Source organism: Sciurus carolinensis, chromosome 2 (assembly GCF_902686445.1).
Source record: "Sciurus carolinensis chromosome 2, mSciCar1.2, whole genome shotgun sequence".
Taxonomy (NCBI): domain Eukaryota; kingdom Metazoa; phylum Chordata; class Mammalia; order Rodentia; family Sciuridae; genus Sciurus; species Sciurus carolinensis.
The window spans coordinates 174560588-174579265 of NC_062214.1; the positions used below are offsets into that span (position 1 = coordinate 174560588).

General features: G+C 55.9%; 1 protein-coding gene across 2 annotated transcripts in view; it reads left to right on the plus strand.

Annotated features, from left to right (window-relative positions):
- Esrrb (estrogen related receptor beta) overlaps positions 1-18678 on the plus strand; it is a 161612-nt gene that overhangs the window by 138271 nt on the left and 4663 nt on the right. For both annotated transcript variants that reach the window (XM_047540216.1, XM_047540215.1), the window contains exons 4-6: positions 5826-5936; positions 6393-6554; positions 14393-14662. In XM_047540216.1, the coding sequence (XP_047396172.1) occupies positions 5826-5936; positions 6393-6554; positions 14393-14662 (543 nt within the window). The remainder of the gene's footprint in view (positions 1-5825; positions 5937-6392; positions 6555-14392; positions 14663-18678) is intronic.

Here is an 18678-nt window from a genome sequence, read left to right on the forward strand (position 1 = left end):
TAATGGATTAAACAGTGTTCTGTAGTGATTAAAAACATAGGATATGTATTTATTACCGTATTTGGAGATCTGCAAAGCTCTACACATTAGCATTATGAATGCTTTTTTATATTCAGAAAGCATTAGTAAGATGATATGATCTTTAATCCCCGACAGTAATTGTAAGTTAATTAGTATTTTAATTGTACTTCCTGAGTCTGCTTTTTAGATATTTTGCTAATATAACGACACAAACAATAAGGCAACTCTCATTTCAAGTTCGAGACTCTTTTTTTTTTTCCAATTGGTGTTTGGAAGTTGCATGCATCCTAATTTAGAAAGTAATTGCCCCTTGTATCAGTCAGTGAAAACTGCCTTCTGTTGCTAGTTAGGAACCTCCTGGTGGCTAGTGGCTTAAACATCTATAAATGAGGTAGATTTCTTTTCCTAACAAGAAGTCTGGAATTACATAGGCTTCTCAGCTGTTGAGTCAAGGGCTCAAACCTCTTCTCTGATGTTCTTTGTTGTCCTTAGATTTTGTGTCTCATGGTTGCAAGGTGGTTGCCACAACTCCAGGCTTCACTTTACAAGTGGAACAGAAAGGCAAACCAGTTGCACCAATCATGTTTGTCCCAGTTTTTCTGAAAAGCAAAACCATTCACCACTGTGAACTCTCCCTTCCATCCCACTGACTGGAAACAGGCCATATGCCCAGCCCGGCTACCAGGGAAGCTGGGAGAGTGGGAAACAGAATTGTTGGGACTGACTAGGACATGTCGCCTCCATGGTGAAATCCGGGTTCTGTTGACATGGAAGAGAGAGAATGGAATGGGGATGAGTGGACAACTAGTAATGTCTGGGCCCCAACCATTGGCGTTTGGTGATCCACTGCTGAAGGAGCCCTGATACAAAATCTTGTAGCAATCCACACGAGGGCCTAGTCTACCATTATCCTGAGCAGGTACTGCCTGCTTATTAAAACTATGAGCAGCTTACTTGGTAAAACGTAAAAGCACACAGACACAGTCGACCCACATTTGTTTAGGCAGTGGGCAGAGGGACGGGGACCTCTTTCCGCTAACCCTGCTCTTGAAGAGCTGAGCTCGCAGTTCAGAGCAGGCCGTTATCAGTCAAGACAGGCGCACAGAAAAACAGGGAGGTCACTGGCCTGAGGACCATCCGCACAGAGAGTAAGGGGGCTTAGCCATGGAAGGAGGGGGCCAGGAATGGAAATTCATAAAGGACTGCCCTGTGACAGGGGGTGTCTTCTCAGATGTGGTGGAGGGAGGAAGAATTCAGCTCAGACACGGGGAAATGCTCACGGGGAGTGGGCTGCCTGGAGGACGGGTTGGTGGAGGCTGCAGGTCAGAGGGAAGCGGGGACAGGACAGGCCCCGCAGGCTTTAGTCTCCAAGTCTGGAGGGCTTCCTTTTAATGGGGCACATCTTCAGGCACTCGGTGGCCCACCTTGAGCTGGGTGCTGGGTTTGGGCTGTAGAGATGGGTCCAAGTCCTGGCCAGGCGGTCCCATCGTCCACCCAGGGGATGGCATAGCTTGCCTGGTGGAGCGGTGGCCGCTCTGTCTCTGTTGTCACTGCTGGCATGGGAACGAGCAAAGGGAAGCCAACAAAGGCCGGGGCCGCCCTGCTGAGGCAGCGCTTGGACAGGGCCTTCAGGGTGGGCCCAGATGTGACCTGCCTTCAGGAGCAGAGTGGGCAAGAGGGACAAGGCCACTTCGCTCTGGTGGTGACCCACCACCCCTTAGGCCCAGACTTGGGAAGCACAGGCCTCTGTCATTAAACTATCACCAGCAAACCCTGAGTGTGGGCTGGGGTCGGGGAGCCAGCTGGCCTGGGCCCCGTCCTCTCAGAGCCCCCCGACCTGAAGAGCTGAAGGGAACAAAGGAAAACTAGCCTCAGTGGCCCGTGGAGTCCCAGGTGGACGCCACATGCATTGGAATTTACCACCAAGTCACTCAGCCAGACGCTCTGAGCAGAGTTGGTATTACATGATACGGAGGCCACAGCGCAGCCATCAGGGATGCAGATGGGCCTGACCTTGATCACGGATCCCCTGGGCTGCAGCCATGATGGGCTTGTGCATGGGCTCAGATTCAGAAACGCAGCCGGGAAGCACACCGGACGTCGGCTTGTGATTAAACCCAGCAGACTCCCCCTTCCCCCCCTTTTTTTTTTTAACAAAACAAACTGATAATTGATTGGAACCATTGACCATTCAGCTGTAAAGATCTGGAGGAGAAAATTTTAGAGGAGAGTTTACCTTTGCTTTGCCCTGGAAAGTCACACCTTGGTATATGGTGAGGAACTTGGGTAGTGGCTCTTTTGTTGGGCAAATGACTGATTCTCTCAACACCCCAGTGTGTCTTATTTGTAAAATAAGGATAATAGAACCTGCGTGTAGTGTGTGGGTCTCAGAGGGCAATGCATCCAGAAAGTTCCTCATGAATTATGTGACTGTCATTATTAATGTGATTTGCCAGACAGTTGTTCACAAAGGCTGGGGAAGACTCATAATGAGGATGACATGAGAACAGGAACAGTTCCCGTTTCTCCAGTACCCACTGTGCATAGGACGGACATGTGTGGCATGATGGACCCTGGAGCAGGTCCTGAGCTGCTGCTGGCCTCCGGGGTGTCCTTAGGGGAAACCCAGTGTGCTCGTGAAGAAGCACCAGCCTGGCATGGGTTGGGGAGGAAGGAGGTGTGTCCATTCCCATACTCAGCACCCACTAAAGGGCCAGGCCCTGTATTAAAGAACATTCCAGAAAGATGGACCGGCAGAGTTGGCAGCTGCTCATCTCCTTTCCTTGCTAAGGGATGGGTGCGTCTTTCCGTGTCTCCTTGAACAGTCCTCTCTGGCTGACAGTGGCCTGGGCTGGGGGCAGGCTGGGGGTGGGCAGATCTTACTCGACTTGCTGATATCAGAAAGGTGGAGGCAGAGTTCATCCTGGGCTCAGAAATGAGGGCCCACGTCAGACCCGGGCACACAGCAGGTGCCAGTAAGTGGGGTTCCTTGCCAACCTTCATGGCGTTTGGATTTTCTCTCTTGGTCTTGTCCACATCTCAAGGGGGAAGCAGAGCTTAGTTGTGGGGGGAGCTGCATTTTGTCTTGGGGTCAGAGGCAGGGGTCTTCCTTGAGATGTGTCCCAGGATGGAGGCAGAAACTCTTCTACCCGGGGGACGCCGCCCCAGAGGCCTCCAGGGAGGAACCTCCTTCCTGTGTTCCTGCGTCTGCTTCCTCTGCCCTCACGGAAGGGGCTTGCAGGGGCGAGGGGTTGAAGGTGAGCCTCAGTCCTACGGCATGCAGAGCTGGGCCTGTGCCGGGAGGGATTGGGCTGTCCCCTCGGGTCCCGGGTGCTGGTGACAGTTGAGTCCGCAGCTGCCTCTGCTGCTGGGATGCCCTGGAGCAGCCCTCTTCAGACCCTGTCGGGGAGAGGGGCCTTGTGGAGATGCTGACTGCAGCCGCCTGAGATGGTGGCACCTCTCCCCAGCCCCGGGTGATGGTGCTGCTACCCGACTTTGAGAAGAAAGGCAGCAGAGACTGTCCCCGCCACACCGGCTCAGCTCGCTCTGCTCTGAGTGCTGTCTGGCACCCCGCCACTGCCCCAGGGCTTTCTTTGGCTACCAGCCAACTCAGCCTGGACCAGAGAGCCAGGTAGGAAGTGTCAAAGCTGCGGTCGCTGGTGACTGGTGGACCCCCAAGGCGTGACTCCCAGAGTCTCTAGGACTTGAGCCCCTACTGCCCAGAGCAGGCGCCTCCTGAGGCAGACACTCTTGTCCGGGTCCTTCCTTTTCCAGAACTGCTCCGCACACATCTTTGTCTCAGAGTCTGCTCCTGGAGGAAGCAGCTGATGATGTGGTCAGTTACAAGCACTTCTGAGCCTCTAAACAGAAGAGAGGTTTACCGGAGGCCTCGCAGGAGGCTCAAGGACCACACCTAGAAACCAGAGAGGAGTCTGGAGGTCCCAGGAGCAGGAAGAGCAGTAACTAGGGTGGTCAGCCTGGGCTGCTGCCTCACCCTCCTCCGTCTTTCTGATGGTCCACCTGCCTGTGTCTATGTTCAGGAGTGGATAGGGCACAGCCCCTACCAAGATGACCCCCACAGGGAAGTTACCTTTAAATACAGGTCAGGGGTAGGATGCTGAGTGCACCCCCCAAAAACATGTTCAGTGCAGCTCTGTGAGGCACCAGATGTAAGCACAGGTCTTGGGGTGAAAAGGATGTTGCTGATGAAAGTGCTGAGTGGCACCTGGCCCCAAAGAGGCAGTTCCTTCAGGTGGCCTGCAGGCCGGGTGTGCTCCAGCACTGACATTGCTTCCAGGAGGATGTGGGGATGTGGGCAGGAAACCGAGGGGCATGGCGTCCCACCCACTCTGCTGCACAGAGGTCCTTTTCTGCATTTGAAGGCATTGACCCTGCCCCTTGCACAGTCACTGTTTGCATCGGGAAGCTTCCTCTTGTCCCAGGGACTTAAATGTAGTGACTGTCAAAGAAACAGCTAGAATGGGATCTGGATCAGCATTCCTTCCGTTTCTTCCTCCTCTTCCGGGAGGAAGGCTTCGTGAGCAGGCTGGCTTGCTGCCTCCCTGGAGATGCAGATGCCAAGGCAGAGGTGTGGAGAGGACAGATCTGAGGGATCTGAGTGTGTGGGGAAAGGGAAGGACAGGCCCTGAAGGCAAACTGACTGAGGCTCTGGGAGGGACACTCCTGACTTCTGTAGGAAAGAGCAGAAGTCGGCCTTGGCTTCTCCCCTCAGAGCCAGCGACCTTCAGAGCCAGCGACCGCCCTTCCTTCCTCTGAGGACTCTGGTCTGAGTCTGGTTTTTACGTGTCTTCGCCAAGGCCCATTTCACAGTCAGGAAAAGAGACATTTGCAGTAGCTCAAGTCAAGGAATCTGAGAAGGCGTCTTGCACCAGGCTGGCCTTCGAGAGCCGAGGCCAGAGGGCAGGAGTGGACTGCCGGCTGAGCCAGGGCCCAGGCGCCAGGCTCGGGGCTCCTGCTGGCTCTGCGTATCCCACTGCTCTGTCCTGCCTTCTGGTTCTCTCAGTGGTAGTTCATGCCTTGAGCTAACGTGATGAGTTCCACATTGGTTAGCGAGCTTGCGTGCCCGCAGGCGGGGTACCTGCCCCAGCCCTGTGCCTCAGTCTGTGAGGGGTGCCAGTGGTTCCACTGTGTCTGTCTGGACAGCAGAGCTGGGCTGGGGCTGGCTTCTGGAAAGCTGTGTGGACTCACTGGCAGTGACGGGCAGGGGTGGCCCTCGTTCCTGGAGACGGATGTCCTTGTGGAGTGGCCATGACAGCTTTGCACCGTATTTCTAGGCACTAGTTCTTCTGTGGCTGGCCAGGGTGTCCTGCCTCCCCATCGGGGGGACTCTGTAAACGGGCTCTAGAGCCCCGTCTCAGAATGTCACAGGGCAGGATCCAGAAGCTGACAATTATAATGAGTGCCCATCAGGTGATTATTCAGTGAAAAGTCTGAAGATCCTGTTGGCCCTTTTGAAGTGCCTGTCCCCTCTTGGCCGGGAGCTCCGCTCTCCCTGGATTCAGAGAGGTCACTCCATGACTTGTTCTTCCCCAGCACTGGGTAAGGGCTTCATAGAGACCCGGGCTGGTGGTTGCTTGGGAGGATTCCAGGAGGAGGCAGAACCAGGCCTGGGCCGCGGGGTTGGGCCCTGACTCTTGGCTGTTTTCGGATTGTCCAGCTCTCTGGTCTGAGGCAGGCCATCTGGGCCTGAAGAGCTGAGCCGGTGTTGAAATTCCAGAGTCAGTGCCGGCACCCCTGGTGATATCCAGCAGCCCCGGCCACCAACTCCCTTTCTTCCCCAACAGGTGTGCGCCTTGACCGAGTGCGCGGAGGCCGCCAGAAGTACAAGCGACGGCTGGACTCGGAGAGCAGCCCGTACCTGAGCCTACAGATTTCTCCACCCGCTAAAAAGCCATGTGCGTACCAGCCGCCCACCCCCCTTCCAGTGCGCTCCCCTGGCACTTCTGGGGTCCCGTGGGAATGGGACATGGGCATGGAGCAGTGCTGGTCTCGGGGAGGGGACGCCGTTGCCTGGCTCCACTCGGAAGGCCTCCCGACGGGGGGCGCCCAGAGCGAGCTGGGAATGAGGCCGCGTCCCAAGCAGCCTCGGGTCCCAGCACCGGGACCTGCCCTGCTTACCAGCCCCACAGCTACGCTGCAGGGTCCTCCGGGAGAATTCAGAACTCCGTGGAAAGCTGTTTCTCAGCCACCGAGTCCCTGCCTCCAGTGGCTTTGTGGGTCAGCAGGGGCAGAGAGACCCCAGCCACGCATGACCTTCCCGAGGCTCTGCCTGATCCCCCTTCTCGCCATCGGGGCTCCACCTGCCCTTTCCCTTTCCCCAGGGTTCACCTTGCCCCCTTTTGTCATTGCAGTGACCAAGATTGTCTCATACCTACTGGTGGCTGAGCCGGACAAGCTGTACGCCATGCCCCCACCTGGTATGCCTGAGGGGGACATCAAGGCCCTGACCACGCTCTGTGACCTGGCGGACCGGGAGCTCGTGGTCATCATCGGGTGGGCCAAGCACATCCCAGGTGAGTCACGGGGCCCAGGGGAGAGTGGTGAGGGGCTCCCCCAGGTTCCCGAGGCCGCCCCGCTCCTGTGGCTCCGATGCTCGGTGCCTGGCCCCAGGAGGCCGGAGGTCTTGCAGCCGACTCTTGCCATTGGGCTTGGAGAGGCGTCGGTGTTTGGAAGGTCCAGTGGTGTTCGTGGACTGCTGGGGCTTCTTTGGAACCATTTATCATTCTAGGAGGGGCAGTGATTGGATCTGCGGTTGGTAATATTCAAAGAGCAAGTTCCTCAGAACCTTAAAGGACAAAGAGCGGGGTTTTCTTCTAGACCTTATTAGAACTATGCTGGAAAGCAGCTCACGAGAGGGATCGAGTCCCTCTCCACATATTGGCGGCAGGCAGAGAGGGACCTGGGATCCGGTTGGATTCGCAGTCTAGGTCTGCCGCTTCCTGCTGCGTCCTTTGTGGGCTCTGACGTGGGAATGAGAGGAGCGTGTGGTGTGGAGCTTCGGGCACCGTGCCTGGCAAGTGCCAGCGTCAGCTGCAGGCTCGCCGTGGCCACCTGCTGGAGCCCTCACTGGGGCCGTGCGTTTAAGGGCCTCTGCGGCGTGGGAAGTGTGCACCGTGTGGACCACACCCCACTTCCCTCCATCTGCACTTGCCTCACTTCGCCCTGGGTAAACGGCACGAGCTGAGTTTTCCTCTTCACAGACACCGGTGCCCACGTGAGTCTACACCCCCCACGCTGGGACCTTCCTCTGGTGCTCTTCCTCCACCCCCGGCTTCAACGGCGAGACTCGGGGTGTGGAGGGGTCATCCTGTTACCCTTCTGGCAGCGACCCCGCCGTCGCCTCTACTTCTAGCTGTGAGACGTGGGACAGTTTATGTTCCCGTCTGCACATCCTTGCTTTGGTGTTACTGTCACAGCCCTGAAAGATGCTTACAGCAGGCATGACGATATAGCAAAGGTGTCCTAGACTTCAAATGCCAACCTGCGGTCGATCGAGGTGAATCAGAGTCCCACGCCCCCTTACAACCACAGCTGACAGGAGGGAACCTTCACTGGACAGGGGCTCACAGGGAGACTGGGTGGCCCAGAGGTGCTGTTGGCTGACCCTAACTGACAGGAAACCTGAGGGACTCCCTGGTGGCCCTGGGCATTCTGACGTGGGCAGGTTTGCCAGGGACCTGGCTGTTGTGCCCTTGCTAAGGAGCTCAGCCTCCTGGAGATTATGCACTGAGTAGTGTTTCAATCTGCCCCGTGCTGGCTCAGCACAGATACGGGGTCAGGCCACCGCTAAGACACCTCAGCCTGGATTGCTCCACTAACCCAGGGCCAAATTGGGCACGTCTACTCCTGCCTGTCCCCATCCTCCTGTTCCTGGCCAAGCAGACACTGCATCCTGGAGGTGGCTCAGGAGTGGCGCCTGGCGGTTCCTTCCATCACCACACCCTGTAACACTCCGAGGGAGGGGAGCAGGACCCCATGCTCTATCCCCGTTCTCCTTCCATCTGGGAGGGGCAGAGCAAAGGGGTTGCCGGGGACATGGAGCAGGGAACCCGGGCTCCATCCCAGCCCTGTCCTCACTGACCTTGTGCAAGATACTTGGTTTTTCTGAGCTTCAGTGTCCTCATCTGTGAAATGGGAATCCTAATGGGGTCCCCACGGGACTGCTAGGGGGATGCAGCTCAGGCGTGGCCACTTGGTGATGCCAGACGGTTGGCATGGTCGTCATCACCATGGTAAGGAAAGCCTCCTTCGGCTCCGTCATTTCTCCTCATCCAAAGTTGAATTCCTTTGGATTAAAAAATAAAATAAATGTAGGGGCTCGCTTGTCTGACTCAAATACTAACTTCCCTACTTGGCTTTACTCTGCATGCTGAATTATTTGTGTCTGACCTTCCAGTGTTTAAGGTAAAGTACTTGGTGCAGTCTTCTGCCCCTGCATGCAGTAAGGGCAGGCACAGCAAGTGCCCAGTGTTTTAAACTCATGGACTGAATCCCATCCCAGAGCAGATGGCAAACTCGTCCAAAGCCCTGAGGGGGCGCGAGGGAGAGAGAGACAGGGTGGGTAGGGAGGGCGCAAGCTGGAGGCCACCCTGAGGCCTGTGTTGACTTCTGTCCACTCTGGTTCTGGGGCAGACAGAAGGAACTGGCCACTTGAGACTGCTCAGGACTTGGCTCTGCAGAGGCTGCTGCCTCAGCAACAGGAGACCACATCCCTTGCTTCAGAATCTTCCCGTCTCTAGTCCAAGGTCAGGCACATCAAGAGCGCTGCTACACACTTGCCTTTGTGTGCAAAAGTTAGCACTCCCTGTATGTAGGGTCTCTTACTTGCAGTCTAACTGGGACAAGGAATTGCCAAAGGGCCCTTTGTTTGCGGAAGCTGTGCTCCAGGAAGCCCAGTGGAGACCTAAAACCACGGACAGTCCCAAATCCTGCAGAAGCTGTTTTCTCCTAGATGCCCCAAGCACTGCCACAGAGTGTCAGTCACTCTGCCCTTCCGAGTTTCATGCTCTGGTGGCTCCTGTGCCTCACTGCTCTTGTCTTTGGGGCCGTTATTAAGTAAGGATTGCTCAAACAGAAGAACCATGTCAGTTGCCCTGGTAGCTTAGATGGCTCAGTGATGGATGGGTGGGTAGCATATACAGCGCGGATACGCTGGGCGGAGACTTCCTGTCCTGGGCAGAACAGAGCAGGATGGCACGAGGTTTCAGCACAGGACTCAGGACGTTGTACAGTTAGGAAATTCAATTAATCGTTTATTTCTGGAAATTTCCCACTCAATGTTGTTGAACTGCAGTTGGCCTTGGGTAACTGAAACTTCAGAAAGTGAAACCTCAGATGGGAGGAGGGGCTCCTGTAGACCAGTTTCTGCCCCCAGGATCTCATTGGAATGAGAAGGAGCTCCCTGGGGAACTCAGGGATGATTGGGATTTGCTCAGAAGGGCAGCCGTGGTTGCGGTCAGTCTGAGGTTGATGTGTCAGGTATCGGGCCGCCTGAAGGGCAAACCCACGTCTTTAGAGTGCCCGCCTCTTATTTCCTGTGAGAAAGAAATCAGAACAAGAGCCAGCAGCCTTTAGTGGGCAGAGGGCAGCTCTTGATGAGTTGAAGCCTCCGTACAGCGGTAGCGGTTTACCCGCCCTCCCAGACGGCCTGGGCGGCCAGGCCAGGGGAGTCTTGGTGGGGCGTCGCCCCCGCCCCCGCCCAGCCCAGGCTGCATGTTCAGGGGCTCCCCAGAGGCCTCCTGGGGAGGGTCCCTGGGCGGCCTGCTCCCAGGTAGCTGCCGTCTGGCTGGATGAAAGATGAGCTGCCGAGTGACAGCAGCTGGTCTGAAGTGGCCCCAGATCCTATAATTACATCTCCCTTTATTACCTCTCTAATGGCCCTCCAGGGTGGCAGGGACCGTCATAAATTAACAGATTATGAACTCCACTTGCCACAAATTATGTGCTTTCTTTTTTCTTTTTTTAAATTCTGGATGCTCGGAGTGCCAGATCACTGGGGGATGGGGCTTGGGCAGAGCGCCGGGGCTGTTAGATCTGATGGTGCAGGTAAAGGAATTCTCTGGGGCAGCGGAGCCCCCCGCGAGAGGCCCAGGACCCAGGGCCTGGCCTTTTACCTGGGGCCGGCCCCACAGCAGCCCTGCTGGCCAGGGGACCCAGCCACACGCGCCCCCTCCCTCCCTGGCCCAGAATCCCTGATTGCTCCAGGAGGAGGAGACCCGTCCCAGGGTAGAGAGGCGGAACTGGCGGGAGCGTTCCTGAGGGCTGGAGGGCGCGTCAGCTGCTTTGGATCTTAGATAGAGGAACATTCGAGGATGTCAGATACGGGAGGAACCAAGACTGCATCAATCCGAGCGCCCTCTGGACATCTCCGTGATGTGCACAACACCGCAGCCGCCCAGGGGCCCACACTCCAGCCCTGCTTTACACTCGGGGTTTGGTTCAGTCGCACAGAGTGGCGGCTGAGCAGAGTTCTCGAGTCCACCCGTGAGCCCGTTTCATCTGGACCACCCCAAGGGGAAAGCGCTGCGCCTATTCCCATTTTATAGATGAGGAAGCCGAGGCCCAGCGGGGGGCTTGCCCAGGGTCATCTCAGGTAGTCAGCAAGCAAAGATCCCACAGTCCAGCCCTGGACTCTCTGCTCCCTCTTCATGCTCTTGGATATCCAGACAAAGAGCTCTACCTCTTTGTTTCTAGTAGCTTCTAATGTGCTACTCATGTAACTGAATATTGCATTCATGTAATCACATGTATCGCTTTAGTCACATGTGGGTGGTTCTCTGGGTGGGGCGCTTCAGGCAGTAATGGAATCGACCCCCTGTTGCGTTTCTTCTTGTGTCTGTGCCTACCTGTCTTTCTGGGAGATAGTCCTACAGCCGTGGAAGGGCTAAGTTGAAAGGAACATGCCTGTTGTTTTGTCTTTGATTAAACCATATTTATGACTTAACTTTATTTTTGAGCATCTTGAACTTTGACATGATTGAAAAGTCAAAGGTACATCAAAAATGTGTGCGCAGGTGCCTCACCTCCATGCTGGGCGCTCCTAGAGGTGACCGCGTTCGTCTCTCGCGTTTCTCTCCTCAGCTGACAGGCAGCATGTGAACTACTCAGGCGTTAGGCGGCGGCACACATTTCCTTCCTTCCCCACGTGGGGCAGAGCAGCCCGGGTACTCCGATCAGCACTGTGGGCGTCTCCCTCTTTCCAGAATGTCATGGGGCGGGGCCCACTGTCCACGCCAGCCTAGCAACCAGGTGTGGGGGCACGGCTCCCCTGGTTATGCCTGTGCCCGGGGCACAGAACTTTCCAAAAGATGCCCCCAGCTCCCACCGAAGGCCAGGTCGATTCCTGAGCCGTACACGGTGGTGGACGGGCAGCTAAGCCTGAGTCTGAGTCCAGGGGTCTAAGAGGCTCTACCCAAGTGCTTTGGGTTTATTTTCTTGTCACCTGGGGGGCCAGGCCCATAGCATTCGTCCATTCTCTCCTCTGCTTGGGAGTTGGCCCCTGCTGTGCTTAGGGCCCAGTGTCTGACCGTGGAGGACAACAGTCCAGCGTCTGTGCTCCCACAGGGGGGAGGGCCGGCCAGCACGTCGCCATTGGGCCTCTGTGTCTCCGTGTCGGGGTGTCCTTGGCACCCTCCCGCAGAGCTCAGCCCCGAGTCTCCCTTCTGCAGAGCCTCCCCAGGTCTCTCTGGGACACGGTGCTCTTGCGTGTTCTGAGCTGCCCACCCGCCATTGCTCTCCTGTGGTCATACCTGTGTGACCACTCGTGACCCTCGTCCATCTGGGACACCCTCTTCAGCACGCACTCTTGAAGACGGGAGCGGTCCTGGCTTGAGCACACCACCTGTCCCGGTTGGTCTTCCCGGGTTCCAGCAGCCTGTTGGGCCCCCAGTGAGGCACAGGCCTGGCACTTAGTAGGTGCTCAATAAATACTTGTTGACTGTCAAAGGAGCAGCCCCCTGCTACTGGTGTTCTTGTAAGCATCCTACCTGTGTGATCAGCCCGGGTCTTTCCTCCCGTGTTCCTGAGGCCTGGCTCTGGCCGGGCCCTCCCTCTCTGCCACCTTCCAGTCGCGCGGTCTATTAATCTCGCCCCTGCCCTCCTCCTCCATCCTCCCTGCCAGTCTGTCGGCTTTCAGACGCCCCTCTCAGTGCAGTCCAGCGCTTTGCCACACACCCTCCCACGCTGGCTGATTGGTATCTGTTAATTAATGTCGCCCAGGGCCTCTCTCCCACTCAGAGACCTGATAAGGGAAATTGGATGTCCATTTCTATCTATCTTTTATTACCTCCCAACTCCCGGGCCCCCACACCTTCTCCCATGCTGGGGATCTAGACGGCGACACACACACAGCTGACCCCTCTGTGTCCCAGCCATGTCCCAGAGGGCACATCAATCAGAGCATGCCCTGTGCTGGTGGCTGCGATCCTTTCCGCTCTTGGGTTGATGTCCCTGGTTCCAGCAGTCCACTGGTGATCCAGGACCCAGGTTGTACAGATGGGACCAGGAAGCAGACAAGGAAGCCCACCCAGCAAGCTGGCCTGCAGCCCCAGGAGTGCCCCCAAAGGGTGCAGAGTCACACGCTGGTTGGAAAACAGGGAGAGACTGGCAGCAGACGAGAGGTGGATGGGTCAGAAGCCAGAGAGATGAGCCCTGCAAAATGGGGACACCCCAGGCCACAGGCACGGCAGGAAGAAGACAGGAGTGAGACTCCTAGGGCCATCGGGAGCGGCCGTGTGCTGGGAGTGATGCTGCATGACGTGCATCTTTCAACCTAAGGACACCCTGACATCAGCAAGTGGCAGCCAGGCAGGGCAAGGTCCTGTGTCAGCAGATTCCTTCAGAGGTGGAATTGTCCCAGAAGAAAATCCCTTGATTTTGGTAGCTCATTGGGCATGGTGCCAGCCGCTTTGTGGAGACCCTTCCTCCTTCAAGTGAATCCAGCTTGTCAGTGTCAGAACTAGAGTTCCAGCCCCCAGCGGAGTTACCGCCTCGTGTGTAGTAGTTACGATGTGGGGCCGGGCGTGGTGAGCAAGCCTGTAATCCCAGAGACTCGGGAGGCTGAGGCAGGAGGATCACAGGATCCAGCCTCAGCAACTTAGTGAGGCTCTGAACAACTTAACGAGATCCTGTCTCAAAATAGAAAATAAAGGTGGCTGGGGATGTGGCTCAGTGCTTGGGTGCCCTTGGGTTCAACCCCCGGTACCCAAAAAAAAAAAAAAAAAGGTGTGTGAGAATCAGCCATCTTTCCATCTTTCTCTCTTGCCCTCTTATAAACCAAGATGTTACTTGACGGTGCCCATGTTAAGAGCATATGTAATGCAGTTCCAGAATGTCATCTGCATTTGACAAATGTCAACTTTCTGTTCATTGTTAATCAGATTCCCAACAAATACTAAGTATGTTCTATACTCATTGTTGCATTTAGACCCCACAGGAGGCAGGGACGAGGAGGCTGGGATGAGGAGGCCGAGGTCTGGGGCGGTCACAAGCTCCACAGGGCAGCTACAGCTGGTTTACGGGGAGTGGGTTCAGGCCCCGGCCCAGTCGAGGGCACACTGGGCAAGGCAGGCAGCAGGGTGATTCTGGAGCCGCCGCCCCCCAACCTCCGCTCACTGCGGGGTCAGCCTCCTTGCTAGCAGGGAGAGAGAACCCCAGTGATCCCCATCCCCCAGAACAACACGCACTGGGAGGAGAGTGATGTGCTCAGAAGGCTGAGGCAGGAGGACGGCAGGCTAGAGGCCAACACGGGTAGCTGCGTAAGACCCTGTCGAAGGGCTGCGGTAGAGCACTCTGGGCTCAATACCGTCCCACCAAAGGAAGTGGGGCAGGCAGGGATGGCCTGGGCAGCGGGCGCTGAGCCCTGTGAGACAGTGCCCTGACTCTGGGGGCTTGATCTCTCCCAGCCCAGACTGTGTCACTGGGGTCCCGGCACAGAAGAGACTGTATGGAGGATCAGGTGTGCCTTTAGGGCACAAAACTCCTGTCTAGTTGAGCAGAGAGGAGCCGGGAAACTCCCTGGAGTGGGAGGGATCTGTACTGTGCCTTTGGCTCTCTGAATGCAGTAACTCCTGAAGTTCAAAGTGCATTTAGGCCATCGAAGCACTCCTCCAGACATTGGAAGAGTACCGCAGCACTAGCAAGCAAACTGATAGCCGCTGCTCTGATGCCGTCTTGTCCCTGAGTTCTGGGTTCGGCTCTTTCACCTGGGAAGGACGGGGAGTCCAGTGGCTCCTGGGGTGCTCCCTGCAGCGAGCTCTGGAGGCGCCCGGGACAAAGCCCGTGCCCGCCTGCCCTCCTGCCAGCCTCGGGGAGCCTCTGGCCCCGCGCCTGACCTCGCTGCCTCCTCCCGCAGGTTTCTCCAGTCTCTCGCTGGGGGACCAGATGAGCCTGCTGCAGAGCGCCTGGATGGAGATCCTCATCCTGGGCATCGTGTACCGCTCCCTGCCCTACGACGACAAGCTGGTGTACGCCGAGGACTACATCATGGACGAGGAGCACTCCCGCCTGGCTGGGCTGCTGGAGCTCTACCGGGCCATCCTGCAGCTGGTGCGCAGGTACAAGAAGCTCAAGGTGGAGAAGGAGGAGTTCGTGACGCTCAAGGCCCTGGCTCTGGCTAACTCAGGTATGGACAGGGTGGTCCGCAGCCAGGAGCTTCTGCTTCGTCCCTGGGCGGGAGCGGGGCCACGGTGGGGGGGGGTGGTGGCGGGAAGGTGCTGAAGCGGTTGTCAGCAGAGATGGGGCCGAGCGGTGGCCTGGAGTTAAGAAGATGGTGACATCTGTGCCTGAGGACACTGGAGTTGGGTGCTAAGGGTCGAATCCTGCCTCCCCCATGTTAGCAAGCTGTTTCACTCTGAGCCTGAGTTTCCTTATCAATCAAATGGGGACAGTAAATAGACCTTACCGGAAGTGGACCTTTATACATAGTTATATTGTGCTTACAACATGCCAGACATGTAGCAAGTGCTCAGCTTGTTAAATTAGGTATGGATTTTTTTTTTTTTTTAAAGTACTGAGGATTGAACCCAGAAGCACTTGATCCCCAGCCCTTTTTTATATTTTATTTAGACAGGGCCTCACTAAGTTGCTGAGGCTGGCTTTGAACTCATGATCCTCCTGCCTCAGCCTCCTGAGTCACTGGGATTACTGGCACGGGCCACTGTGCCCAGACTGAATTTAATTCTTACCAACAGCCCTAAGAGCAAATTTTTTTTTTTATTATTGCAACTACATTTTACAGATGTGGGAACTGAGTCTGGGAAAGGTGAAGAAGATTGTCCAGGGTCACAGAGTTACAAAATGTCAAGAGTGAGGACTGAAACCAAGGTCACCTAATTTCAAAATCAACCCAAGCTTTTATCTACTCTTTAAATCTTTCCATCAAATGGCTGGAACACAAGAAAATAAAACCTTCCCAAATGTACAGTTTAATCTGGCATTTAAAAAGGAGGATTCCCAGGCTGGGGATGTGGCCCAGTGGCAGAGCACTTGCCTAGCACAAGGAAGGCCTTGGGTTCGGTTCCCAGCACCACCCCTCCCCGACAAAATCCCCCCAGCAAAGGAGGATTCTCCCCATTTAACCACCTGCCAACTTCTGGCTAGATTATCCAGGGTGAGGGCGGATTGGGTAATGGGGGTTGAGCTGGAATGTGTCTGTGTGCACACTGAGCCTATGCACGGTACTGTCCTGGGTGCAGGGATGCAGGAGCACACGGTCCCTGCCCAAAAGAGCCCGTCAGTAGTGCATATAATTCTGCAGGGCAGTGGGGTGAAGCTAACCGCTCAGGTCTGGGTCACATGGACCAAGTTCAAAGTCTGTCTCTGACACTCAACTGGCAGCAGGACCTTGCTGGGCTCAGTCTTGTGTGTCCAGTGGGGATATTCTGACTCCTCCTTCAGGCACTTGGGCGAGGGTTAAGGAGCAACTGGAGATACAGCACTCCACCCCGCGCCCAGCCTAGAAGAAAAGGTCAATAAACATTCATTCTTACCATTCCACGCACCTTAGAGAAACCAAGCGATACCAGCGCTTGGAAGAGGAGGGCTGGAGGCACGCGCCGGCAACCGACCTGTGTGCTCTGTAACTTGCGCTTTGACTGAAAGCCCCACTTGGAGGAAACTCCTTGGTACCTGCAAACTGGGGCAGTTGGTCACCCTAACAGGTGTCACCCAAACATGTGGCTTCATGGCTCAGTCAGACCCTTTGCCTGGATGGTGCCCACATCCCCAGATGCTAGCTCCACTGCACAGCCGCCCTCCAGGCTCAGGCCTGCTGCCCACCCCAGGCAGTTAGCTCTCAGCACCCAGGGTGGGCAGGGTAGCCAGCGGGGGGCACTGGGAGGCAGAGTGGGTCAGAGCTGCCTGGCTGAGCTCATCTGCCTCGCTTCTGCCGCACTTCCTTTCTCCTGAACGCAGGTCCTCTGCAGGTCTCTGTCCCCAGCCCCTGCCCAGGCTGTGTTCCCGGGACCCTGACCTAACACAGAGGGAAGCACTGTGTTTGGTTCAATTTCTTTTTATTAATAGTAAATGAATGCAAAATAATAATTAGCATTTTATAGGGGTTATTTATACTTTCAGAGTCCAAAATGGTAATGCATTTAGTGGGAATGCCCGTGCTGCCTTAGAGCTTTTTCTTCCTTTTTTGTATAGTTCTGAATTGACAGAATAAGCAGATAGCACGGAGGAGTCCATGGGCTGCCATCCCAGATCCCCTCCCCCAGTGCACAGTGGCCTCTCTCATGAACATGTTGCATCCGTGTGGCACTGTGTTACATTTAGGGAGCCAGTGTCCATGCATTATTCTTTTTTTTTGGAACTGGGAATTGGACTCAGGGGTTCTTCACCACTGAGCCACACCCCCGGCCCCTTTTTGTATTTTATTTGGTGACGGGCTCTCGCTGAGTTGCTTAGGGCCTTGCGCCCAGCTCAATGCATTACTCCTATCCAAAGTGCCTAACCTTCTCTGGGGCTCACTCTTGCTCTTCTCCCTTCCTGTGGCTTTGATGAACATGTAGTGTCACGTCTCCATCATGACACCATGCAGAAGACTTTCAGCCCCCTGTGTCCCACCTCTCCAGAGGGAGCATTTTAGCGAGCCTTTGGAGGGGGCTGGGCGTTCCGATGGGGAGGAGGGGGCCGGGGAATAGCAGGAAGCCGGGGAATGAGGCGTGGGGCCGGAGGCTGGTGGGCTTGGGAGGCAGAGTCCTCCATTCCGGACTTTCCTGATTAATTGACGCCAGACACTCACCTTGGGAGAGGTGAGTGAAGAGGGAGCAGGTAGCTAATCTGTTTCTGTCTCACACGTGTACACACGCACACACACCACCTGAGGACCCACACAGGTGGCATCAAGCTTTGCCCAAGTGGCACTTGGTCACATGGGATGAGGTTCCAGACTTCTCACCTAGCTGGTAGCTAGAGGGCCATCCTGCAGCTGTGCACAGGTGCGAGATTCTTGGGTTGCAGGACGACTTTGTGATGCTCAAGGCTCTGGCTGTCCATTGCCCCTCAAAAGGCCACATTGCTTCCCCCCTGCCGGGGGCCGTGGGCATTGGTACAGCTGAGGTGGAGGATGTGCCCTTCAGGGCTGAGGGGGAGCACAAGTCCCCAGCCTGCCAAGTAGGCCCTCCAGAGGCCACTGACCGGGTGCTCTTTCTTCTTTCTTAAAGTAATGGTTTAAAACAGCACTTTCCAAAGTACCTGTGATGAAAGATCAGTTTTTACATGTTTTCAACTGCTTCATCTATCACAGACTGATCATTTTGTGAAATACAGCAAAAATGTTTATAAAAATGAAATTTGAAAAACAGATAAACAAAATATAAGCCGGATTTTCAAATTACTAGGTACTATAGACATAAAGAAGACTTATCCTATCAAGTTGCTCTAAAGTTTCCAGACACTCTCAATTTCTATCCCTATCGAATCCCAGGCCAGTAGCAACTGGAGGGCAGTGGGGACAAGTCTGTGTGCTGTGCTCAGGACAGCACAGGTTGGCAGGGTGGACCTCAGGACCACCAGCCCCAGGTGCAGACCCTGCTTGCCGAGTGCCGAGCAATTCACCTCAGAGCAGCAGAGTCTTCCTCTGCACAGGGAAGCATCTAAGGTGCCTGCTGGCTCCAGGTGCTTCTGCTCGGCTCTGCCAGGCCTAGTGCTGGCCGCCTGGGGAAGAGGCAGTTGGATATGGTCCCTGACCCCAGTGGGAGAATCTGAACATGGATAAAACCAGAAGGAAAGTCTCGACCCCAGCACAATGGAGGCCCCAGGAGATGCTTTCTGCTGGGGAGGTGGAGGAAGCTCTGCAGTGGGGCAGTCGGCTCGAGGCAGGAGTGGGAAGGGTGAGCCCTGTGCACCCCGCACATCTCACACCTGCACACCACATGCAAGGTGGCCTTCCAGACACCACCAGGCATCTAGAACCTCATCCCATGTGACTAGGCACCCAAGGCTGGGCAGGCTGGGTTTGAACGGGCTCAGCACAGGAGCCAGGAAAGGTGGTCCAGGAGTGAGCTGTCCCCAGCCCTGGGGATCGCCCAGGTGGCCTGGAGGAGAAATGGGGCCCAGGAGACCACCGAGGGGGTCCTGGTGGCCTGCGGGTGTCACTGTGAAGTTGAGCAGATGACACATGGCTGGGGTTTGGTC